This window comes from Acipenser ruthenus, chromosome 4, assembly GCF_902713425.1.
Source record: "Acipenser ruthenus chromosome 4, fAciRut3.2 maternal haplotype, whole genome shotgun sequence".
Classification (NCBI taxonomy): domain Eukaryota; kingdom Metazoa; phylum Chordata; class Actinopteri; order Acipenseriformes; family Acipenseridae; genus Acipenser; species Acipenser ruthenus.
The window spans coordinates 100,660,672-100,687,078 of record NC_081192.1 but is presented as its reverse complement, the minus strand read 5'-3'; the positions used below and the strand labels follow the sequence as shown (position 1 = coordinate 100,687,078).

General features: G+C 37.8%; 1 protein-coding gene across 5 annotated transcripts in view; it reads left to right on the top strand.

The window, feature by feature from the left end:
* Positions 1-26,407, top strand: part of LOC117400260 (kinesin-1 heavy chain) — a 43,125-nt gene that overhangs the window by 570 nt on the left and 16,148 nt on the right. For all 5 annotated transcript variants that reach the window (XM_059023261.1, XM_059023260.1, XM_059023259.1 and 2 more), the window contains exons 2-14: positions 16,606-16,693; positions 17,412-17,485; positions 18,042-18,146; positions 19,385-19,433; positions 20,391-20,446; positions 21,318-21,405; positions 21,908-22,032; positions 22,648-22,752; positions 23,050-23,195; positions 23,524-23,672; positions 24,109-24,299; positions 24,606-24,674; positions 25,028-25,234. In XM_059023261.1, the coding sequence (XP_058879244.1) occupies positions 16,606-16,693; positions 17,412-17,485; positions 18,042-18,146; positions 19,385-19,433; positions 20,391-20,446; positions 21,318-21,405; positions 21,908-22,032; positions 22,648-22,752; positions 23,050-23,195; positions 23,524-23,672; positions 24,109-24,299; positions 24,606-24,674; positions 25,028-25,234 (1,452 nt within the window). The remainder of the gene's footprint in view (positions 1-16,605; positions 16,694-17,411; positions 17,486-18,041; positions 18,147-19,384; positions 19,434-20,390; positions 20,447-21,317; positions 21,406-21,907; positions 22,033-22,647; positions 22,753-23,049; positions 23,196-23,523; positions 23,673-24,108; positions 24,300-24,605; positions 24,675-25,027; positions 25,235-26,407) is intronic.

Below are 26,407 nucleotides of genomic sequence, written 5' to 3'. Positions count from 1 at the left end.
ATTTATTTAATGTGTTGGTAACCCTACAAATCCTTGTTCTTTTTTCACAGTTTTGAATTGGCACCCCCGGTTATGTTAATGAGAATTGTGTTAAATTAAGAACAAAACATTTCACTTGTTTACATTTCTGTAGACATAGACGCGTTACATTATGAGTGGATCTCCATACATAAAATTAACGTTGTTTCTGTGCAGAGGAAGGAGGGCTGGGGCAGGAAAATCATGAGACCAGTCGTGTATTTTTCCAGTGTGTTACACAGTTCAAACAAAGCCTTTCCTGGAATCACACAAGTAGAATGCAACTCCAGTTGCTATTCTAGGTATTGCTATAGCTTTATAGTGGTATGTTTCAGTCTCTATTGGTACTGGCTCTTATGGAAAGTATAAAGGCTTACATTAGTGGCACTGGCTTATTTGGTACTATTTAGTGAGGTCAATTCAAAAATCTGCATTTTTAAAAAAAAAAAAAGGAAAACATTGCAGCCATTATATTTTTGACATGGAAAAATGTTGCATTAGTTTGCTGTCAAAAGAAGAAATGTAGAAATGTGTATCTGATTCTGTTGTATTATGTAATATTTAACAAACTAATTCCATATTTTAGGGATTGCGTGAATGTCTGTCTAATGCAAGGATTTTGTCAGATTTGTTGTTTTTATTTATGTGTGAAGTTAGTTTTTAATTTTAGTTTCCCTCCAAATTGTATTGATCCAGCTTGTCAGAGTAACACTTGAAGAATACTCTGGCCTACAGTACCATAAAATGAAACACCTTTGCTTGTGGGGTGGGGCAGTATTTTCTTGTTGTACCCCACACAGACTCCTCCCTACTGAATATCTTGGGATTACTTCAAACCTGTGCAAATGATTAATAAGAAAATGGAAACTGCATTTTCTTGGAATGACTGAAATGGGTTTCTTCAGTTCTGATTGCGAAGGCTGGTATTAAATGGTATTGCTAGCCAGCCCAGTCAGGACCTGAAGCCACTTCTGGGGGTGGGTGGGTGGGGGGGGGAGAATCATTGGACTAGTGGGCTCATACAGAAAGGGGCTTGGATTGTTTTACTTTATACATTTAGACTTGGTGATAGGCTGTGTGTGCGAGACAGTGCAGAAGATTAGGTCATAAAGGAGTGGATCATTCTTGTAGTCAGTGCTGTTGGGCACCTCCCAGAAATGACAAATGGAGGAAATACACAGCTTCTGCTAATGCTGCTTTTTGTTTGATTTAGGTCGTGGAATCTTGTTATATTTCTGGTGTTGTAGTTTGTGCTGTGTGCAGTACATATTCGATTTATTTTACTTCTCTTTGCCATTAGATTTTTACCTTACTAGATGAAGAATAGGCAGAGTGAATCACCTACCAAAAGGCAGCATGCATTTGTTTTGGCTGCAGTTATTTCCTTTGCGTTCTTTTTTTCTTTCTACATGTCTAATTGGCACAGAGATGAGTGTAACACACCATTCTTTTCCTTTAACTAGCTTTGTAGTGAAGGGGGCGTGTTACGAATTCTTCAAACTAAATGAAAGGGTGTAACCTGGAGCCCATCGGGTACCATGTGTACCGTTGTCAAACACAGAAAAAGTGATCAGCTCTACAAGAAGTTAAACACAGATTTCTTGTTCTGTCAGTAATGTAAAAGTTTTTGCATGTTGAGGAGCAATAGATTATACAAAACTCAATAGCATGATTCTGGGCTTGTTGAAGAAAATAGTGCCTTGTTTTATTTAAAATAACAGTTCTACAAGAGACTGTTAACTCGCATTCCTGTAGTCCTTTCCATCAGGTTTAAAACATTTTTTTTTCCACTTCAGTCATGTTGTATATTGAAGTACTGTACTTAAAGCTATAAAGTAAGTCATTTTACAGTTCTAGAGTGCGGCTGATTACAGTTGCCACTAGCCTGACACTGGGTTGAAAGATTCATAGTGTGAAGAAACTAAAATAGTTGTCTGCTTTTTTTTTTTGTCATCGGCCTTTGTATTTTCATGTGATTTAGATAAAAAAATGAGTTCAGCATCATAGCGTGTCGTCAGTTCAAATCAAAACCTAACAAAAGGCAAAAACGTGACATTTTCATCGCATTTAAAATCAGTAATCTGACCCGCTCTTTCCTCAACAGCACATCACACCAAATCAGGAGGATTTCATTTTCATCAAAGAACAACGAAAAGAACAAGGGGCGCATGTCCCAGAAAGGAATAGCCTTAGGTTCTCGAGCCTGCTTGCAAAGCAGTCAGGTACTGAACTACTGTTCAGTCAGAAAGGTATAGTAGTATCATTCAATTATCAGAAGCAGATGAGCTTTAGTATGGGACCACATTTAACCTGGCCTCAGAACCTGGTATTCGTGTAGGATAGTGTTGGTTCTTGGCTATAGCTGTAGGAATCTTGTCCCTTGAGGTTCAGTTTTCTATCTGCATTGCTTTGATGTCACAGCCCAAGTGCTACCCCTATTTTTATAAGTCTTTAAACCAGGAGACCCTGAGCAGAGGGGTGCTTGGGAACAATAATCCCTGGATGTTTTTTCTGGCAACAGATCACTGACTTAACATGAACTCCACCACGCAACCGTGAATAATAGTCATCATGGGATTTTGTTTATGTGAGGCAAATCTGTAAGGATTTCAACTACTAGCTAGGTTTTAGTACAGTCCTCTCTTGAAAGAATGGTTCCTTCTCAATATGACTATTTCTATTTCAGCAGGTAACTATGGCAACGGTTTGTAAATGTTAATGTCATTGTCTTACTTTTTTAATTTGTGTTTTTCTTAGATTTTATGCGATTTTTTTTCCTTATTGGCTTTACAGTACATATTTACAAAGTCAAGGCCGCAATTGATTGCTGCTTAAAACCCAACAGAACTCTGATTGGCTTCCCTTTGTTTTAGCTAGTGGTAATGTACACTCTTCTTTATTCTTCTAGCTTTCAAAAGATTTGTCCGGTAGGGCCGTACCAGGATGTGTTTTTGGAATAATTTTATAAAGGCCTGAAACTTCCCGGCTGTTGCTAAGCATGCAAGAAGAGTCAAAAGTCTGTAAATTATCTTGTTCGTATTTTAAGCAAAGCGGCTCGCCAGAATAGCAAAGGTTGCACTACAGTGTAATATGTCCATGTGAGAGCAGTTACTTATTCATGAAATAACCTTGTCAGCTGAACTGTGCAGAGAAAATAGCCTTATTCCCATCTGCATAGTCACTGATGGTTAACTGTACAGCCAGCTTTTACAGAATGTGTTTTAAAACCGTACAATCTACTTTACAGTTTACTGGAAATCCAACAATTGTCTAATTGGCAGCACGTTCTACAGTAAGTATTCAGTAGTTTGAAAATCAGCGTGGAACAGGAAAATTGTCTCCCAGAGTTGGAGTCTGTCTGAAAATACTTGTCTAGAGGAAAGCAGTCGCTGTTTACCTTCACTTGTCTAGGGAAAAGCAGTCGCTGGGCTTCCTTCAAACAAAGATTGGCAAATGTGCTAAATAGTGTGTGTATTTATTTATTTTTTTAAACTTATACCGTAAGAACTAGTCATTAGTCTGCTCCGCATTTAGAGTGTGACACAGGAATGAAACTTGAGTTCCGTCCCATCAAAAATGTCCCTGTCCCATCCCATCCCTTGAAAAAATGTTCAATTGAATTTTTGTTCCCATCCCCAACTGTTCTGTACATATACATTTCTTTTCATTCCCATCCCATCCCGTCTTCTCAAAATATTTCCTGTCCCGTCCCGTAATATTTAAGAAAGAAAAGACTGATTTTCTTTTAACCTCGCTGTATGGCATACCTTTCAGGCATTATATTTTTTGGGTTACCCTTTTTTTCTTGTGTTTTTCATTCTCATCCTGTTCCTAGTTGAATTTTTTAAATTTCATTCACTGCTGCCATATTACCTATTACAAGAATAACAAGAACCACACAAACCTACTTTTATTATTATTATTATTGTTGTTGTTATTATTGTTTATTTATTTATTTATTTATTAGCAGATGGCCTTATGCAGGACGACTTACAGTTGTTACAAAATATCACAGTACAAAGTATTGCATTATAAAATATCACATTACAGAATGCCATAATACAGATAAGAGCAGTTAAGGTACAATAAGATCAAATTCCAATACTTCAGCTGTTTTCTTATGTATAATGTGTTAACAGAAAAAAACAAAAAAAAACTCTAGGGCCACAGTTTCACTCCAATTTGAAATCCCTATAAATTTATTTAATCCAGTTATTTGCTGAGGTTGACATTTCAAATGAGTTTAGGTCTTCTACAGTTTTTTTAATGGTCTTGAAGTAAGCAAGCAAGGTTGAATTGAATGGGTGGGCCAGTGACATCACTAAATGGGGTGTGTCAATTAAAATGAGGGTCGTTGATAGGAGGGTTCTAGTGTCTGTCTTGGTAAATATATGGATACCCAGAAGTCTGAGTTTTGTACTGCTCTTCCCGCAGGTTTGTCTTGCTCCCACCCATTTCCATCCATTCCCGCAAACAAAGAGAAATGTATTCCTATACCGTGGGAATCCCATCCTAATGCCACTCTCTCCTCTGCATAGCCCTGTAATAACAGACCTTTTTCTTTGTTTGGATTGTTGGGCATGGTCATCGACTGGGTTATGTAAATACAGTTCAACTATTCTAAGAACATTCCTTATGGTATGATTTAAAATACACTGCATCAGTGCACTGGATCGAGACTAGTGCAATAAACAGGGCTGTGGCCAAACAATGACCATTTTGCTAAATCTGATTCTACATTTTCTTGCCCTGCTTTAAAGAGTATAAAAGGACCTTTTTATTTTATTGTGTTACATGTTCCCTTGTGTTGCTACAACTGTTTAAGTAAGGTGTTTGTATTAATATATATATATATTTTTAACATTCTGACCACTTTTTAAAAACTGCATTCCACTGCTTCCAAGATGGCTTCACATGAACCTGCATAGACCACTCAAAACTACATTTCCCATCATCTTCCTGCTCACTGGTAAATCCATCTCATATGTGAGCAGGAGGATGATGGGAAATGTAGTTTGAGTGGTCCATGCAGGTCCATGTGAAGCCATCTTGGAGGCAGTTGAATGCAATTTAAAAGTTTAAAAAAGTGGTCAAAATGTAAAAAAAAAAAACCCCAAAAAACACACACTTTACTTAAACATTTGTAGCAACACATGGGAACACCTAACACAATAAAATAAAAAGGTCCATATACCCTTTAATATCTTAATATTATGAAAATCTACAAGTTTCACAGTGTTGTGATGCTGCAAATCATTTTGCGTTAGTATAATATTCATTAGGCAGTGGTGTACGACGCACCATTTCAGGATAGAAAGGAGGGTTGTCTTGCTAACAACACGGATTGAGATTAGCTAGTATATCAGCTGTGCTGGTTTGGGATCTTATGTTATTGTAGTGACCTTGTGCAGTTTAGAAGTAGTTTTGAATGTAATTGACACCTGTTTAATTTAATGATTGCTTGTACTGTTAGTTTAGTAAAAGGTAAGAAAATAAGCTCTGCTGGCTAACAGCTGTTTAAATTTTCTAGTGCTGCTGCTGCTAAATGCAAACTTCACACACTGCCTTAATTGTACCAATTCCTTGTAGTTTAGCCATGTTTGTACAGTAGCAGTTTATAATCTCATTTTCTGCAATAAACAGGAAAGCAGAAAGTGCAGTGGGGCAGTCTTCACCTACGAATGTATGTTCATTGGTGCGGTTCTGGTACAGTAGAGGAGAAAAAAGAAACAATTGCAGACTATTTTTAGAGAGACATTAAGCAGAAGAGAAATGCAAGCGGAGGGCAGCTGTCAGTGAGCAGTTCTACTGCAGTTTCTGCATGGATCAGCATTCTGGAACCCTGCTGACATTTCATGATAAAGTACTACCATAGAAATACGCTGGAATGGAAGCTTAAACTACTGATTTGATATAAAATTCCCAGATATTGATAATGGCAGTGTATTAAAGCAAATGCGCTGCCCCACATACGGTATGACAGCAGTCATATGAGGTACTTTATCACAGTGGAGGAAACAAAATACACGTGGTTTCTATTTAGGGATGCATCCAATGTTTCCAAATGATAGAAGGTCTAATAAAGTGCCTTGCCATTTGAGACCGGTGTGCTCACTTTGTGTCTTGTGACTTTGTGCATCTAGCTGAGTGAGGTTAATTTTATTAAAGGCTGCCCATGCTACTCCTTTAGTACAGTTTACTGATAATGCTCCAGTGCTAAATATATTGAGCAGGTAATGTAGAATTTTTTTGGACAATTCTCTGTGGGTATGTATTAACATTTTTATTTTTAAGACAGTTTTTCGTAAAAATAAAGAATAAAGGTCAACTTCAACATCTGAAGTAATGCTAGAGTACCTAATTGTATACTGTTTAAAGCTCACGCCATTATTGTGATTGCGAGCCACACAGAACTCCAAGATGCACACCGTCCCTTTAATTGTCAGCTACGTTTAGGAATATGTCCCCTGCATACGCACACTGGGAACAATGAGTTTGCAGGTTTTTTTTTGTTTTGCACAGCACACAAACAAGTGTTATTTCCCTGTTGATTTAAAATCAGTAAAGAAGTAGGCCTAGACAGTGTTTAGGATGGCTCAGTGTAATAATGTGGACATGGTTAGAGCAAAGACCTGGATGAGTGCCAAGGTCGCCTCCTACTTGCTGCTTGATGTCCTTTTCACTTTTTGGTCTTTTCTTGAAGCAGGCCTATCCTGGTTACAACTGGGATTCTTGATTCAAATGTAAATAAACCTGGTAATTTAATATATATTAATATTACAATCTTGAATCCATGAGCCCTCAGAAAGTTTGTAAAGAGAGGTAAAATGTATTTCTGTGCTACAAGATCCTGTTTGCAACTGGTACACAATGGCAGCTGTTCTTTGACGATATGATTCCTCAACCACAACACCACTCCCTCAATCGCACCATCGGAATCTATCAATCAGTTTGTACCACTGAATCACAGAGATGAGAAATTATAATGCAGGGCTCCAGACTGCAACTAAAATGGTTGCAAATGTGACAACAAAAAAGTTTTGACAACTGTTTTTTCGGGGTTAGGCACAAAAATGCTGCCTCTCCCTTTTAAAAGCATGTGTCAATATTTATGAATACGACACGACGTTGGTCTGTATAAAAACCGCATATCACATGTTTTAATAAACGGAAGTGCGAGAAGGACGGTAACAATTTGATCAAATACAAATGCTTGCAAGTGCAGAGAGGTGTTGTATTAACAACCAGTAGAATACGGGAACTCCAGTTTCTTGCAACAGCTGTGATGGGGACCAAATGTGTGTGAATACTGTTGTGTAAAAATTTAGCTTAACATGAACAGATGCATTTAAGAAATGTAGAAGAGGAGCAGCTAAAAATAAAAATACACTTAAGGTCTGTGTGCTAACAAAATGCCCTGGAAACTTAAAATAAAGAAAATAATTAATGAAGGGCCGTAATGCAGCAGAAAGCTCAACAATTACACAAAAAAGAAAGTGTGAAGGTTACCGTAACAAGCTGAAAAAAGTTATTTGTGAATTCCAGTAAACCATTGTTATCTTTCGCCAGTAAACTGCCTTTTAAATAGTTTTGAGTCAACACAAACTGATTTTTTTCTTTTGTTGCATCTTGCATCCATTGTTTACCGTTAGGAGTTTAAGGATGACTACATAAGTCCCCAGTTAGATGATGAGCTGATAATATCTCTTCCGCCAAAGCAGCAGACACTGCAATTTAAGAGTACCATAATGAAAAACAGTATGTAGCGTGAGTTTTGTACTAAAGCAGGGTCAGCTGTTGCAGGGGGAAAAAACATTTATTTCTCACTGACCATTTTAAGAAATGTGAAAACAGAACGCACAGAAATACGTAATTAGGAAGTGTACTGCTGAGAAAAAAAACACAAAATGAAGAATTCAAAATGAAATCTACTGCAGCTTACTTGATTGCAGTAAAAAAAAAAAAAAAACGCCATTCACTAAAGCTCTTGGGTTGTGTTAATGAAAATATCTAAAATATGACAATGTGCTTGCTATGGTGTATTTAATATTGAAAATATAACAGCACAAACTCAATGTAAACTTTGCTTTGTACTGAAATAGGAGGCTGTGTGGTCCAGTGGTTAAAGAAAAGGGGCTTGTAACCAGGAGGTCCCCGGTTCAAATCCCACCCCAGCCACTGACTCATTGTGTGACCCTGAGCAAGTCACTTAACCTCCTTGTGCTCCGTCTTTCGGGTGAGACGTAATTGTAAGTGACTCTGCAGCTGATACAAAGTTCACACACCCTAGTCTCTGTAAGTCGCCTTGGATAAAGGCGTCTGCTAAATAAACGAATAATAATAATAATAATAATAATAATAATAATAATAAGCAGACATGTAATCATAAGAGCTGTCAGTGTTACATGCTGTCAGACTTCACCAACACTGAGCAGCATGCTATTTCCAATATTACAACTATACACACTTAAAGGTGCAGTCACCTATTCCATACACAACACTTGAAAATATTTAAAATCAACATGCTGAGGTCATTGCAGTCATCAGCTGCACAGATTAACCATTCAGCAGAATGAGGCAACAAACAAGTGAGTACAAACACAACTAACCTGGTTGTAACCGGATAGGCCTCGGTTTTACAACAGCTGTTTTAAGATTGCTCATAGTTCCTGGTACACCTGGTGGTCCCTGTGCTGGAAAATGCGCCAACCTCAATAACTAGGAATACAAAATTAGAGCAATTCACCATGAAGCTACTGTAGAGCGAATACAATGAATAAATACATTATGAATCGTGAAAGTGATGTTCCACTAGTGCTTAAGATGTATGCTTTGAAAGCATGAAGAATGGGTCTACAAACTTGAAATTTGTCATTGTATAACTTAGTTATGGTGCTTTGTCACCTAACAAAGAAAATAGAAATCTTGACTTCTGTATTGTTGGTCGCGGTGATATATGGATACTTAAGGTTGTTAGGTGATACTGTGATAACTTTTTTAAATTGCAAAGTGCTGTCTCCCTGTTATGCAGCAGGAGTTTCAATAACAGCAGCAAAGTGCTGAAGATAAGAATAGCAATGGCAAGCAGTAATATTTTTCCACTTTGTGTTTGTATTTGGGCCAAATAGGGTATTGAAGGCATGCAGTAAATGTTATGCTCATCACAGCATCTAAGTCGTATAATTGGAGTCAAGTGAAATCCATCTCGGTGAGTCAGTGCGCACGCAGTACTGTATGAATTATAATTTCTCAATTCTTCAAATTAATTAAATCACCATATTGAATGTACGCTCGATTTCCCTTTTAAATATTTCTATTAAAGTGAGAAACTCTGTATCATGCCTTGCTTACACTGTGCAAATACTATTGGCATTGGAGTTGTTTACTGGGTTGGGGTTATTGGTGCTACAGTACCTTTCATCAGCGCAGCTTGTTTGTTTGTTTCATGTACGGTATAGCCAAACACATTCCTTTTCAAAATGATTTAATACAGAGAATTATTTTTATTTGAACCACATTTTGTGTCATGCTAAAGTCCTTCAGGTATTTTTGATCGTAGCAGTATGTTCATCTTGGTTTCTTCATACATTCTTATGAGTAATATTTTCTATCTGTCTAGATAACATATTCTGTTCAGTTATTTTAGTACATAATCATGCTTGGTATGCAGTAGGCTTGAAAATACATTCTAATTGGATTGTGCATGAATGAAATATTGAAATTGGTTCAAGATTTGACCTAATTGCAGTCAATTTCCAAATCACAAATGCAGCCACCCCTTAAGTTCATACAGCCAATTGACCTGTATGGCAATGTCATTTATTGTTGCAAGCCACAAAACTGGCTTTTAAAATATGTAAATTGTTATACGGTTTTTGTATGTAGAAGCTGTTGGTGTCAAAGGATTCCATTCCTCTGTGCATCTGGAGGTGTATCTCTATGGCAACGTAGCAAATTTAGAAACCTGCCAATAAGACTTCACTTGTGGTGCAAAAGAAAGGGTGGTTCTTTTGTGCTACCATAATTACAGCTTGCAGTATATCAAGTAATGATACTGCTGCTTAACTAATTACACCGTGTAACAATTTTTTTTTTTTGGTTCCTGGGTAGTAAGTGTTATTTCCTAATTGCTTATGCCTCAAAAGTATAGAAAATGGCTATTATTCCCCACAAACTTTGCTTTTGTGACCAGGACAGTGATATTTTGAAATTTACCTATTTTCCAGAACATTCCAGATAGATTCAGTCCTGAGTAACTTCTAGAACTTTCTAGAACTTTCCAGTAATATCAATAGTAGTATAAATACAGGGGCCTTAAGCCCACCAGTTCAGTTTAGTTCCAGCTGCCTAAGTGGATACATATCTGCATTTTTCTGAGATGGCATCAAGGTCATAGGAGACTTCAAAATGGTGGCATTCCTGATGGGTCTCCAAGGCGGTTTTACCAAGTTTCCCTGCTATCTTTGCCTTTGGGACAGCAGGGACACCAAGGCGCACTACCACAGGCGGGACTGGCCACAGCGGACCGAGTTCTCTGTGGGGAGGAACAACGTCAAGTGGGAGGCACTGGTGGACCCCCGGAAGGTGCTGCTGCCACCACTGCACATCAAATTGGGCCTTATGAAACAATTTGTAAGAGCTCTAGATAAGGAGTCGGCAGCCTTCAAGTACCTTCAAGACTTCTTCCCTAAGCTGTCTGAGGCAAAGGTCAAAGCCGGTGTCTTCGTCGGACCACAGATAAAGAAGATCCTGGAGTGCAATGAATTCCCCAAGAAGCTCACTAGTAAGGAGAAAGCGGCTTGGAACAGCTTTGTCGCAGTGGTTCGGGGCTTCCTGGGCAATCACAAGGCCAAAAACTATGTGGAGCTGGTTGAGACTCTGGTGAAGAACTACGGCACAATGGGCTGTAGGATGTCCCTCAAAGTCCATATCCTTGATGCTCATCTTGATAAATTCAAGGAGAACATGGGAGTGTACTCGGAGGAACAAGGCGAGCGCTTCCACCAGGATATACTGGGCTTTGAACGCCGCTACCAAGGACAGTATAACGAGAACATGATGGGAGACTACATTTGGGGGCTGATTCGTGAAAGTGATTTACAGTATAATCGTAAATCTCGAAAAACTACTCACTTCTAAATCTTTTGTAGTCATTTTTGTATTACTTTAGTATAAATACATGTTAATTTGGATTCATATGTTGTTTTTTTCTGACTTTATGTGAACGAAGACACAAATTCGCCCGTTTTCTCATTGGAAATAGGTACATTTCAAAATATCACTGTCCTGGTCACAAAAGCAAAGTTTGTGGGGAATAATAGCCATTTTCTATACTTCTGAGGCATAAGCAATTAGAAAATAACACTTACTACTCAGGAACAAAAACTGTGTTACATAGTGTTAGTAAATGTGTAATCTATTTACTGCAAGGTGAACACTAAAGTTTGTATATTTTCATAGCAAGTACCCACACCGACCTGGTCTGGAAGTTTGTTTGTTCTAAATCTTTTGTTGTTTTCAAATCCCTATACCTAGGTACTGATTTTGCTTATTTTCTGTGCCTTTTGTGCATAAAAACCAGCGCAATACAGTATCTTAACTGGCTATGTGCACTCCTTGCATGTCAATGTGAGTAATGACTTTCTTGATTTTACATCCGTTTTGTTCTTGTTCAGTCCAGTATTCCTGTTTCAGTGAATGCTGTAGCGGGCTGGATGACCTCCATGAGATGTCTGGTGGAGGGAGGGAGGTGCTGTTTTGTGTGTTTTACAAAGCTGATGCTGTTAATCTCTTGTTGGTTTCAAACAGCTGAGCAGCATGAGGTTTTCTGTGCTCGAAGCACATTTGTGTTGGTGACCTTCTGTTGAAGAGGGATAAGATCCCATTTGCTTCACTTAGCAACTTCATTACCTGGTATCTACGCAGTACCATGCTGTGTAGAGCTGTGACCTATGAGACCAGCAGATGGTGTGTGGATAGGGAATATTGAACATGCCTGAGTTGAAGCTGTGTGTGGTGATGAAGGCTTCATGCATTGCCATGACAACCACATATACAACCATTAAGCTCAGAATGTCATTGATCATTTTGTACTAGCAGTATCAAGCACGCTTTCAAAATAAGTATTGAGTAATGCTGTAATTGTTTGAAATTGGTCCATACACAATGAGCACGATTAGTGATCAACCTGAATTCAAATTCACAGTCCAGAGAGAACACCCAAGAGAAGGCAAGGCTGTCATTTATTTGTGTCTTTATTCAAGAATCATTTATTTGGCATACAAAGTGAGCAGACAGGTGGTCAGTCCATGGTGTAGGTCTGTAGGGCACAAAGGAGATGTGCCATGGTCTTCTAAAGGTTTGAGCAAAGTATACTTCTAGGAAGTAGTAAAGCATGTCATAAAGACAAAACAAAAACTATTTTGCATTAAGTAGAAACAGTTGTAAGATGCCCATAATATATACCAATGGTTTTCAACCTGTGGTATGCATACCAGTACTGGTACGTGACGGGCTTGCAACTGGTACACACCGGCAGCTGTTCTTTGATGATATGTTTGTAAAAATGTTGCTTAATGAACAGTTGCATTTAAGAAATGTAAACAACAAAAAATAAAAATACACTTAAGGTTTGTGTATTGCACACATGTCATTAACAAAATGCCCTAGAAGCTTAAAATAAAGAAAATGATTAAGGGCTGTAGTGCAGCAAAAAGCTCAACAATTTAACAAAAAAGGAAGTGAAAAGGTTACCGTACCAAGCTGAAAAAAGTTATCTTTGTGAACTCCAATAAACTAACGTTATCTTTTGCCAGTCAAATCCTAGAGTGCTAAAGAAAGTTTTGAGTCAACGTCTGTTGCATCTGCATCCCAGATATAATTTGGTTTCATTGTTTACCGTCAGGAGTTTAAGGATGATTTAACTGCGCAGCAGATTCCCTAGTTAGATGATGAGCTGATAATATCTCTTCAGCCACAGAAGCAGACACGGCAATTTAAGAGTACCGTTACCATGATGAAAAACTGTAATGCAGTGTGAGTTGTGTACTATAGCAGGGTCGACTGTTGCAGGGAAAACGTTTTAAGAAATGTGAAAGCAGGACACACATCCTTGGAAATCCTTGGAACTGTAATTAGCAAGTGTACTGCTGTGAAACTAATTAAGGGAATTAATTCAGCTTACTTGATTGCAGTAAAAAACCCCATTCATGAAATTTAGCGCTCAAGAGCTGTCTGTGTTAAATGTTGTCAGATCAGGACTTCACTAACACTGAGCATGGGAACTGCAGCATGCAATTTCCAATATTACAACTGTACACAATTAAATGTGCAGTCGCCTCTTCCATACACAACACTTGAAAATATTTAAAATAAACATGCTGAGGTCATTGCAGTCATCAGCTGCACAGATTAACCATTCAGCAGAATGAGGCAACAAACAAGTGAGTACAGACACAACTAACCTGGTTGTAACCGGGTAGGTCTTGGTTTTACAACAGCTGTTTAAGATTGCTCATAGTTCCTGGTACACCTGGTGGTCCCTGTGCTGGAAACACTGGCACTTGAGATGAAAAGGTTGAAAACCACTGATACTATACAGTGCCTGTTGAAACTGCTTTGTTTCTATAGTGCACAAATAGGCTCATTAAAATGTTTTCATCAAGGATCCCAAAGAGCTTCACACACACAAAAAAAATGAACAATTAAACCATTATATTAAAAACAGTAATACAGAATGATAAAAACAGAAATTGAGAAATGTGGTTTTAGTTGGTTTTTAAAAAATAAAAAAAATAAAAAAATAGAACAATTAAACATGTAAAACTAAGACTGAAATAAAAAATAGTTATGGTTGTAAAATAGGAAAAGTAAAGTAGAAAAGCTGTTTTGTCCAAATGCATTTTCAATCTTGAATTAGGCTAAACCAGTACGACTCCCAGCTTCCCTGACACAAGAAGGCAAAGCATTCCGTGATTTAGGAGCTTTACAAAAAAGGCCCTGTTTATTTTTATTCATTGTAGGAATAACCAGCAGCCACACTTCCTGTGATGTACGAGTGTGGTTAGGCGTATACAGGGTCAATGATTCCTGTAAGTAACTGGGTGCTAATCCATTCAGGGTCTAAACTGTACTGTTCATTGTGCCAGCAAGACTACAAATCTTTCTTCAGGGCATATTTATTTGAATGTAGTTGGGTTTCTTCATGCATTATCAAAGTGTAATGGTGCAGACTGCTATTACACACATACTGAGACTAAATGTGTTTTTATTTTTTTCCTAATCTAGTATTCTTTTTTTTTTTTTTTTTTAATGTCGGTTAGGTATACATTTAACATCATCTGTAGCTATTTATGCTATTAATGGACTTTAATTGTTTCATTGAAAGTACTGAATTGCCTATAGAAAAGATGCTAACTAAGTTTAAGCCCTTGACTTGCGAAATCCTTCATTACAAAATGCCATATTACTATTTCAATAGGAATTCTAGTTGGATGGCTAATGGTAATAAATCTTCAATAAGCAGACATTCACTGGGCATACAGTAGATAATCCATACGTCTTGTCATGACTGTCTAGACCATTTTTAAATTACTTTTGGGCTGTTGTACTGCAAATTGGCCAATTTTTTTCATGACTCTGCAGTTCAATACAGTATTAGTGGTGTCACATTTGTATTAAACAGTGTGTCACAAGCTGTTTTTCTTTAGTAGTGTACCATTGGTAAGTGTCATCTGCTGTTGTGAATGCTGTTGTGCATAACTGCTAGTAATTTGCCCAGTTGCAGTATGAGCCATTCCAAACTTTTCAAAGCCATTTTTTGGTGTGTCTACAGTATGCTTGGGGACATCATTTTAAACTCTCACTAAATGCTTGAATCATGAAAAAGAATGTTATTTAATGTGTTGATTTTATATGTGAATATATAATACAACAGTGTTCCTTCACATGTGATTTTTGCGTACGTGTTCATGAGGCTGTACCAATGATAAACCTCTCAATCCTGAAGCAGCTTTTGTACTGGATTGTGATCAGTTTTATCATGGTACAGTAGTTATATAAAAATTGTTTGCCGGCTGGTGATGTAATGGTAAAACAATGGGACCATTCAGGAAAGAGTCCTGTAGCGAAGTGCTAACAAGGAGGGACGAGACTTTACTGGGTGAACAACATCTTGTTTAAGAACATTTTTATACAGAAATGTTTAAGTATTTATTTCTTCAAAACCGCAGTGCAGTTACTTTTAATGACCGGTACAGTATAACATGATCCAGAAAGCGTTTGTGCAGTATATCTCTATTGTATTCTGCATTCAAACATTTTAGATTAGACCTGTTTAAACTTTCTAACATGGTGAGAATCTTTGCAACCAATCAGAAAAGCAATCACCAGAAGCCGTCCAACAGTAAACCCATTTAAGTAAAATTCTGAATGTTAAGGCTGGACTAGACTAAAGTCTGTAATTGTCGCAGGAGTAATGCATCAGCCCCCTTGAATGGATCTGGTCCGTGTGCTAGCAACCAATGACATTTGTTCTACAGAAGACACTAGTGTGCAATCAACTAACTCAGTTTTCAGAGGAAGATAAAATACTTAATCTGTATCATTAAATACAGAATTATACACCTAATATTGCCTGTTTAAATTTGCCTTTATGAATTTAACTTTTGACATGGCATAAAAACATTTAACATGCACTCGGAATATAAGACATGTGCTTACCTTAATTTTCTACTGAAATCGAAATTCCATTCGTCTGTCGTTTTTCAGAAACTCCTCCATGACTAAACTGTTGAAATCTGGACACAATTCTGATACTTTTTCATTGTGTTGCTCGTTTAACTGCAGGTCAGTGCGAGCTTGTCCAAGTATTCGTACCTGTATACACACTGTTAGGTGTTGCTGGCTAGTTTTCATGACATGTGCAGGCGTTGTGTAAATGGTTTAAATCGTGGTATCCAGCCTTATTCGGCTCGTTAATGAAAAGTAGACCTGGCCAGCAGAATTGATTGTTTGTCTCCCCACATCCACTGATCCACTTGCACTTGTACACGCTTCACTGAAATACCCTTTCAACTTTTTCCCTGCTTTTTTTGTGCATGACATCAATTTTATTTTTTTTACTAAATTAGAAATTTCTCTCTGCTTCAATCAAATCGTATTCTCTAGTTTCGCAAAATAACCATTTTTTTCTGCCTTTCGTTTCCGCTCGTGACCTGAGCCCCACAAGGTGGCAGCTGTGAGTTGGCCTGTTTGCTTTGTTCCATCAGGATGATTCATTTCTTCAGTTGCATGCCTTCATTATGTTTTTCAGTGGGTGGCCAGAGTGGAGCTGTGCCACACAACGTTGCTTTGCCCAGGCAACGAGATACAACTTGGGGCACTGCATGCGTTGCCATGCCGGACACGGATGATATGATTCTTCTTGTATATATATATAATAATTAATAATAATAGTATACTAATTATATTGTTTACATTTTTTTGTGTGAGCTATAGGGCATGCAATGCATGCGTTGCGTACATAGATGGCACTCCACTGAATTTAATTATGTATATTTATGCATATTTGTTTTTGTTTCCACACAGGGTAAACCATATGCATTTGACAGAGTGTTCCAGTCAAATACTTCACAAGAACAAGTGTACAATTTATGTGCACAGAAGATTGTCAAAGGTAAGTCATATTAACAGTAAGTGGTGTTATTGACAGTTTTTAAATACTGGTTGTCTAGGAATAAAATTTCTTGCTGTAGGGGTGGAGAAATCCTTCACCACAGAGGAATTAAAACTGGCAGATGGACGCACCATATTGAGGTGACATTCAAAATTATAAGTGGTAAATGCAAAAGGGTCATATGCTTTATACGAGGAGACTTTCTAAGTTTTTTTTTTAGTATTATGCATTTTTCTTTCTTCAAAACCGCAGTGCTAAGGCTGTACTTTTAAAGTAAATGTTTAAACTTAAAGGGTAAGCAACCATGTCTTATTAAATAAGCAATCCTGTATGTTCATTGACAAGTGGAGCTCTTTGATTAGTGATCCATGCCTTTTCAGAAGTTGATGGCAAAAGCAGACTATAGACACCATCCATATAAACACGAACAGTAAAGTTATAACGTTGTGCTCTGATAGAATTAACCACTTTAATATTCACATTAGACTTGTTTCACCAGACTTGAAGTATTTTTCAAAATTGTAGATATTTATTTGCTTTTGAAATTATGCATTACAATGGCCAAATCCATGCTATTAATCAGCAGTCATTCCAGTGCAGGAATTTGTTCCAACCATATCCCTACAGGGTCCTTGCTGTCTCAGTGTTTTTTTTTTTTTTTTTAAACCCTGTATTATGGATTGTGTTAATGCATGGTGGTACTTTTTGTTTGTAACAGATGTGCTGGAGGGGTACAACGGTACAATATTTGCTTATGGACAGACGTCTTCTGGTAAAACACATACCATGGAGGTAACATACACTTCCTAATACCCTGTCCATGTAGCATGTGCACGCTCCATGTACTGTATAAGATAGAGTAGATAACTACTATTAAACACAAACACAAACTGTGAATGGGATGACATTGGTAAACGGGATAACTTTAGATATCATATGGATGTGTCACTGCCAGTAACTTAAAGGTAAAGCTTCCATGGGGTAGATTAAGGTGCTGGTGTTGGGTCATGTTTAAAAGCTGGTGTCGGCTACCCTATCTGAATACCAGTTTTGACCTGTTTAAGCTTTTCATACTTGATTACAGCTGTGTGGTTCATAGTTATTCTATCACTTTATGGTTTAATTTCCCAAGAAACACAAGTAGCATGATAAGTGATGTTGAGATATGAAATGCTTTTTTATGTTTTACGAGCTTCAGCTACTGATTTTGATTACGTTTCAAGTGCTATTTAACCTTTATGCCCTGCAAATAATATTGAATAACAAAATAAGATACTGTTTTGAATGGCCAAAGAGTATGTATACCACAATGTACTTAACCTTTCGCATTGTTTCTCTTTCATTTCAGGGGATCCTCCATGATTCAGACGGAATGGGTATTATCCCAAGAATAGTACAAGACATTTTTAATTATATTTATTCCATGGATGAAAACTTGGAGTTTCATATTAAGGTAAGTTTGTTTTGTTGAAAGTGTGTTTGTTTTTTGTTTTTTGCTATACATACACACCCTCAAACTGTTGTGGCTTAGTTTCATACATCTGTTTAGGAAGTCATTTGAACCCTTACCTTTGGTCTCTTTCACAAACCAGAAATGACCATGCTTTTAGAGTATTGAGGAATGGGAATAAAACTCCTAGTTACATCACAGTTTAATTACTCCCACCATAGGGCAGTAAAGCACACCTAGTTTAGGGTCACAGTAAAACCTGGAGTCTCTGAAACTTTTTTACAATGGTAGTCTAATATCTATCACTGAATCAATTACTGCATCATTTGGGTTTAATGGATTTTTTGTTGTTGATTCATTGGTGTACAGTGTGGTAGCTTTATGAAGTTAATTCATCCACATACTGGCTAACACTTTAACTCTTTGCGGTCCTATGTCGGACCTGGTCCGACCATTGCAATTTTCCCTTTCCGGTCCAATATCGGACCCTGTCCGACATCATCAAAAAGACGCAAAAAACAGGTCTCTAGTCGTTTTTTCTCCGGAAAAAGCCAAGAAAACCATTCAATGGCCGAGTGAGATCGATAGGAGCCGAGAGAATCCGAAAAAAAAAGTGTTGTATCTCATGAATACAGATAGCCCCGGCATCACATCGATAACACGGACATAAACAAACAAGATAGCTGCTTCTGCATCTAGCGCTCAAAGAATATCAGAGACGTTTGCAGAGCTTTTTTTAGATGTTATAGTAATAAAATAATGACTTGGATCGCATTAATGAGGAGTTTGGTGATAAAATGAGTGATCGGGATGATTTATCGGTATGCACTTCCATCAAGAGGTATGTGAAAAAAACAGCGAACGAGGGGTGGGGCGGGGCTGGAGATGCACTACTGAGTGTCCTGTTGATATGCAGTGCCTTTTAAACCTGTTTTACTGTGAAAAAAAATACTTTTGAACAGCGCGTCTAAAATAAACTGCGCCTGTGAAATTAAATTGGACCTGACGCGCCTGACCGCTAAGGGTTAAAGCAGATTGTGCTTTATAATAAACAGGCTAATTATTGTATGTGATAAGAAAATAAAGTGGTGAAAACGGCAGTGCCTTTGTAGTGATTTGGAAGCGCAGCTTTCCCAGCAAGACGGAAAATGTTTGTGCTCTGTGATGCTGCGAGAGACACAATGGTTTCCCTGGATACTGTATAAATGCACGTTAACTGATTTTTTTTTTTTTTTTAACAGGTTTCTTATTTTGAAATTTATATGGACAAGATTAGGGACCTTTTGGATGGTGAGTTTGAGAAATAAAAACATCTACTGCATAAGGAGTGTGTGTGTATGTGTGTAGGAAAATGGTTGAGGTGCTATTAATAAAATCAGTAGACTGTGCAAAACTAATCCTTTTCTCTTGAACTTTAATCAGTGATACTTTGTTTACTGCTTCTCTTGTTCTGTGCAGACCCAAGGACAGTGTGTTCTGGGATCCCAGTTTTTTGTTTTCTTTCCTGTGTGAAAGCCATGTTTAATCTTGCCACCCATAAATTCCCTGCATTTCAGCATGTTTTGGAGCTGCCCTCATTTCTACTTTTATTAAGCATCACCTCTCTCTGTTGACCTATTTTGTTTCTGTTTTATCTTCCTCAACATTTATATGAAGTTGAATTGCTAATAAAGTGGTGAATGTGTTTTGTTTGAATTGTAATAAACAATTACAATTAATGAAGGTATGCTAACTATCCTCCTGAGAGATTGATACGGGATATATTGGAGGAAATGCCTGAATTCATTTGTCATAAAAGTTTACTTCCTATATTCCTTGGCAGAATTCATTGAGAGTTTAGGAATCTAGGTCATGTCTAGAATTTGTTTTTTTAACGGTACCTTTATTGGCGGACTTATTAACTTAAGCTGACAGAGTGAAAATATAATCCATTGTGTCACTTTCAACAATGGGTCATAGTTGTCTACTAAAAGCCTCAACTCAATTCAATATATGATAATTTAACCTTGACTATTTGCTATCCAAACTATTTGTTAATTTACATTTCTTATGGCCATTCCTACATTTTTCATTGCAAAACATTAGTTTGCCTTGCTGGTGTTTTTTTTTAACTTACCAATGATTGTCACAAACCTTACTGATTTTAATCATATTTAACATTGATATGAAAAAAGCTAATCCTGTAGTTGTAAAACAAGGGATGGAAATATGTACACATCAAATCCAAATGTTTCTTGTTTGTTACAGTTTCAAAGACTAACTTGGCCGTCCACGAAGACAAGAACAGGGTTCCGTATGTCAAGGTGGGAGCAGTGTCTTTTAGCGCGTGTGTGTGTTATGAATGACTAACAGGGGTGTTTGTTACGTGTGTGGGTATCCGCTGATAGACATAGACACAGAGGTTGATGTTGAAACGCCGCTCAGGCGAACCAGGTTTTATTACAGTATTTACAATTCAGGTGCAGTGGCATGTGGCCACCACTAGGGTACCAGCAATGGTAATCCTAGTGCTGGAGGACAAACACAAACAGTGTCATTGAAAATAAATGCAAAACAAAACAGTTGGTAAAACGGCTAATAAAACAAAAGCTGGCCAAACACCAACCGAGCACAGCTCCCACTATAAGGGAGGTCCCGCTCCAGGAACCTTCTCCCTGACACAGACTCTATACTTGGGAGGGATTCAAATCCCCTACATGAATCCCTATTTCTAAGCACTCGGTCCCGGTTAACAGACATTATGATCACGAGTGGTTGCTTTCTTTGCTCACCCTGATTCCTACATGCAGTCGTAAGGATTCCCAGACAATTCACTTCCAGCTTGCTAACAAAGAACAACAAACAGAAACAAGAACAAAGGACTGGCGCTTCAGTTCCTTTTTGAAAGTATGTGGCCAGGCTGAATTGATAATAATTAGTCAATCAACACTTGGCCACATTCTGCACACAGATTTGAATTAGGCAGGGAGGGAGTTCTAACCTCCTGCCCTGCCAGATCTAGCACAAACTTCATTTTACAATCAAACAAAACAACACCAACCCACTATTTACAGGTGCAGGGCCCCAGCCTTGCCACAATGACAATGACAGTGTCTTAAATCAACTGGCCTATTAGGAATTGTATCTGTCTAAAAGTCTATTTTGCTTGTAAGCTGAGCATATATTTTTCTGTAGGGATGCACTGAACGGTTTGTCTGTAGCCCAGATGAGGTTATGGATACCATTGATGAAGGAAAATCTAACAGGCATGTAGCAGTAACAAGTAAGTGTGTTTTGGTAACTTCCATTTGCAATATTATACAATACTGGTTTCATTGTGGGTTTCTTGAAGACAGTCTGAAGCATGGATTAATAATTGCAGGTAAAATCTTTTACATATTTTCATACCAAGATATTTAGTGATCAAAGGGATGTTACAGCCCCAGATGTATTTGTTCTACATTCCTGAAAAATGGATACCATTGCACTGGTGAGATGGCTTGATCATTTCATAATGTACCTCTATTTTAAAGGGGAAATGATTAGCTGTTTGGGGCTACCAAGACATTTAGTGAGAGTGAGGATAAAAGGGGCAGTAAATGTGCAGCCTCCAGTCATTCTGTTTTAAGGCTTGTGACTCCATAATTGTGACTGCCAGTGTACATAATTAAAAAGCAATAATGACTAAATAAAGAAAATTAATATAAATAAAGAAACTTAATATATATAAAACAGATCCCCCTAAATATCCTAATCTTTCTTTTTTTTCCCTCACCCCTACTCAGATATGAATGAGCACAGCTCCAGAAGTCACAGTATCTTCCTTATTAACGTGAAACAAGAAAACACTCAGACGGAGCAGAAGCTAAGTGGAAAACTGTACCTGGTTGATTTGGCGGGTAGTGAAAAGGTAACCATTCCATTCGCTTTTTATTAACTAGGGGTATGACAATTAATTCTGTATCCGTTCTTTACATGATGTCGTATCCTGATACAAGACCAAAAGCACAAGATACTCTCCCTAACTCATTTTAAATTGTGTTCGTCATTAATTGGTCATTTGATCTTATTATGGATCATACCAGTACCCATAAGGACAGTCACATGTATCTTGATACATATCACATCGTGACCTGCATATTGTGATAAGTGTCATATTGTGACATTAGTGGATTGTTATCACCTATTAACAGCCACCTGAGGAATGAGCATTTTGTGATGTCGTGTTATTTTTGATGGTGGTTTTCATCTCTTCACCCCAATAGTTAACGGACAAGATGCCAGTGTAGAATTCTGAGGGGGAGGGGGACCTTAAGATAAGGAGTTGCTGGTAAATCGACACAATTTGAATTGGAAACTAAAAGGGTTGATTCTTTTTAAATGTTTTAAAAAAAAATAATAATAATTGCATTGGGCTGTTCAGTAACAATGAAGCCTGTAATATTCTGACATTGTAATCTAAAGTGTGCTGTTGGGCCTGTAATTGGTCGCTTGTGTAATGTAACAAGTGTGTGTTTGTGAGTAGGTCAGTAAAACTGGAGCAGAAGGAGCAGTGCTGGACGAAGCAAAGAACATCAACAAGTCTTTGTCGTCGCTTGGAAATGTCATCTCTGCCCTCGCAGAAGGCACTGTAAGTATTTCTTAAGTGTATTACCCACGGGCAACACTTGTACAATCTGAAATAGTATTACAGGACATGTTGCTTCCAGTATAGAATGCAGACTCTTGATGAACTGGGCTATTGGTTTGTATTGGGCTTCTCTCTATTACAAGCAAAGATGTCAAATGCACACTATACAGTGATAGAATACGTTTAAAAGCTGATGCTGCACCTTAATTCAGGTTTCTTCTATTTAAATTGCATCAGGTAACTAGTGTTGTTAACTTGTGTTTTCTTTGCTAATTCCTGACATTGTGTTTCCTTCAGACATATATTCCCTACAGAGACAGTAAAATGACAAGAATTCTTCAGGATTCTCTTGGGGGTAACTGCAGAACCACCATTGTAATCTGCTGCTCGCCATCCTCGTACAACGAACCTGAAACCAAGTCTACACTCATGTTTGGTCAAAGGTAAGTGAAGAACTGCATATTAAAGTAACAACAGTAAACCAATTGTCTGCTTATGGACACTGGCATTGAGAAGTGTAATGATTTTTAGGGGAAACAATTTTTATATAAACCTATATACTTTTGGTCACTAAACAAAACAAACTTTGTTTCTCATTCATTCTATCAGCAAATGAAGTAGTTCTTCACTAGAATACGTACATTATAAAAAATAGAATAAAAGGTGTATAGTTCAACAGCTGTCTAGTTAGTATTGATTTTTTTTTTGTAATTGTGTTCTGAATCACAGTAAGGATGTTGCTGATGTTAACTCCTCCTGTTATTCCTAAAGAGCCAAAACCATTAAGAACACGGTATGTGTTAATGTGGAGCTCACAGCTGAGCAGTGGAAGAAGAAGTATGAAAGAGAAAAGGAAAAGAACAAGACGTTGCGCAACACCATAACGTGGCTTGAGAATGAACTGAACAGGTGGCGCAATGGTGAGTTTGTATTTAAAAAAGATCATTTACTTTTGGGACCCTTTCTCTGAGTACACACTGTAATTTGTTGGATATTTCACTATGGGTAAGGCATTATGTCATTATGTAGAATTAAGATGCACATCCCTGAAAACCCTTAATTCTTTGAACTGGTGTAGATTGATTACGCAGAGCTAAGACTTTTTGATCAGACTGCAGTGCATTGGGATATAACCATCATCACGAATCTTAGGATTGCCATTGATCTGATATTGATTTGGCAGTGTAACAATCTCCTAGAATGGCTCTACTATTAAAGTAGAAACGCTCATTAGTGCCTGTCTTTTCCTCATTGTTTATTTTTAAGCAGAACTTTAACATTCTCTTTTTTACATGCAACCTTAACAAAATCAAGTCTGTATTCTTGTTTACTTTTCTTGCGTGTTTCAATTGTCAGGTGAAAGCGTGCCTGTGGATGAGCAGTTTGATAAGGAGAAGGCCAATGCTGAAGTTCTTGCCCTGGATAATGTCTCCAACAACGAAAAACCTGCTCCCACTCCAGGGGTCCCAGGAGTGAAGCTGTCTGATGCAGAGAGGGAGAAGTGCGACGCAGAGATAGCGAAACTCTACAAGCAACTTGATGACAAGGTAGACTAGCCTTCCTGCATAAAGACCTTCGTACAAGATTCATACACTTTTAACGCCATGCCCTTTTTAATTGTCTGCTAATTTAAATTGCTCTGCTGATATACAAGTTGTAATAAAATGGAATTTAGAGGATCTGAATTTGAATAGATTTATAGTTTTAGGATCCTGAGAAGGAATACATTAAAGGATTGCTATTGACACTGTTTTGACTGTTTGAACTATCAATCTATCTGTCTCTCTATCTATCTTTCTGTCTATCTCTCTATCTCTCAAATTTATTTATCTATCTTATTTATTTATCTGCAGGATGATGAAATCAACCAGCAGAGCCAATTGGCAGAGAAGCTGAAACAGCAGATGCTGGACCAGGAAGAGGTGAGTTAGCTGCTTGTAAAACAAAGCAGGCTTCTGTATTAAATACAGGACCTAAATGAGTGCTGACTAATTTGGCACTAGCAATATTATCACTTAATATTTCAAGATCATTTTATACCTGAAGATATTTCAAAGATCATGAATTGATGACCCATTGTTGCTGCTGCTACTTTCTGGTACATAATCACTTCATGTGGTCTACAAGGTACAAGGAAGCAGTCGTTTACCTTTGCAACATTTGGAAACCTTGAATTGATGCGAATCCCCCCCCCCCAAAAAAAAGAAATGAAGACATTGGATAGCACTCCACCTAAATAAATAGGAATAATAAAATGAAATTCTTTTGTGTGCAGCTTCTGGGCACTTCCCGGCGTGACCATGACAACATGCAGGCAGAGCTGAACCGGCTGCAGGCTGAGAACGAGGCCTCCAAAGAGGAGGTGAAAGAGGTGCTGCAGGCCCTGGAGGAGCTGGCTGTCAACTACGACCAGAAATCCCAGGAGGTGGAGGACAAGACCAAGGAGTTTGAGATGCTGAGCGACGAGCTCAACCACAAATCGGTGAGGACAGCCGGGGAACAAATCTATAAAAAACAAATCAATACAAAATAAAAATGAGCAATAGTTCTGCACTTTAACAGACGTATCCCTGATTTTTAGCCTGGTCAGCTTGTAAGTAACCAATGTTTATAGAGCCCATTCTGTGCATTTTGTTAGGAGTTGTCCCACTAATACAGCTGTCCCTGGGTTAGAACAAGGTATTTAATAGGGATGACATAGGGTACTCGGGTATCCGTGTTACCCGGTTCTCGATATTACCCGAATCCATTTTCAGGATTCAATTCCTCTTCGAATCCCTTTTTTGCTAAAATCGAACGTCTCAGTTTTCCACGCGACCTGCTGTAGCGGAGCCACTCGACTTGACCGGCTTGCCACTGGTACGATTTAAAATGGTTAGAAATGCAAGAAAAAAAAACAAAAAAAAAAATGGACAACTTTCAGGGGTTAGGCACAAAAATGCCGCATCTCCCTGTAAAAGAAAGTGTCAATATAAGCGTTCAAATATTTCAGCCAAACTATATTTAAATGGCTTACCAAACGAAATTCAGCATTTTGCTTCAGAGGTTTAAATACTTGACTCCCACTCATTAATATTCCTCATCAAAATCTCTTTTGATTGAAAAAAAGGAGATAGTTGTAAAACGAACGCGTTTCGACGCTAACATGTCTTCATTAGGTATACCAACACCTACATTAACACCAGTTTCTTGCAACAGTTGTGATGGTGACCAAACGTGTGAGTACTGTTGTGTAAAAAAAGTAGCTTAAAATGAACAGTTGTTTAGGAAATGTAGAACAAGAACAGCAACAAATAAAAATACACTTAAGGTTTGTGTCTTGCACAAAATGCCCTGAAAACTTAATGTAATTAATGAAGGGCTGTAATGCAGCAAAAAGAGGAAGAATTAAACAAACAAGGATGTGAAAAGGTTACCGTACCAAGCTGAAAAAAGTTATCTTTGTGAACTCTAATAAACCAATGTTATCTTTCGCCAGTCAAATCGTTTTGAGTCAACACAAATAGATTTTTTTCATCTTGCATCTTGCATCCCAGTAGATTTTGTTACATTGTTTACGGTTAGGAGTTTAAGTGATTTAATTGCACAAGATTCCATGGTTTAGATGATGAGCTGATAATATCTGTTCAGCCAAAGAATCAGCTAAAGTAATGTA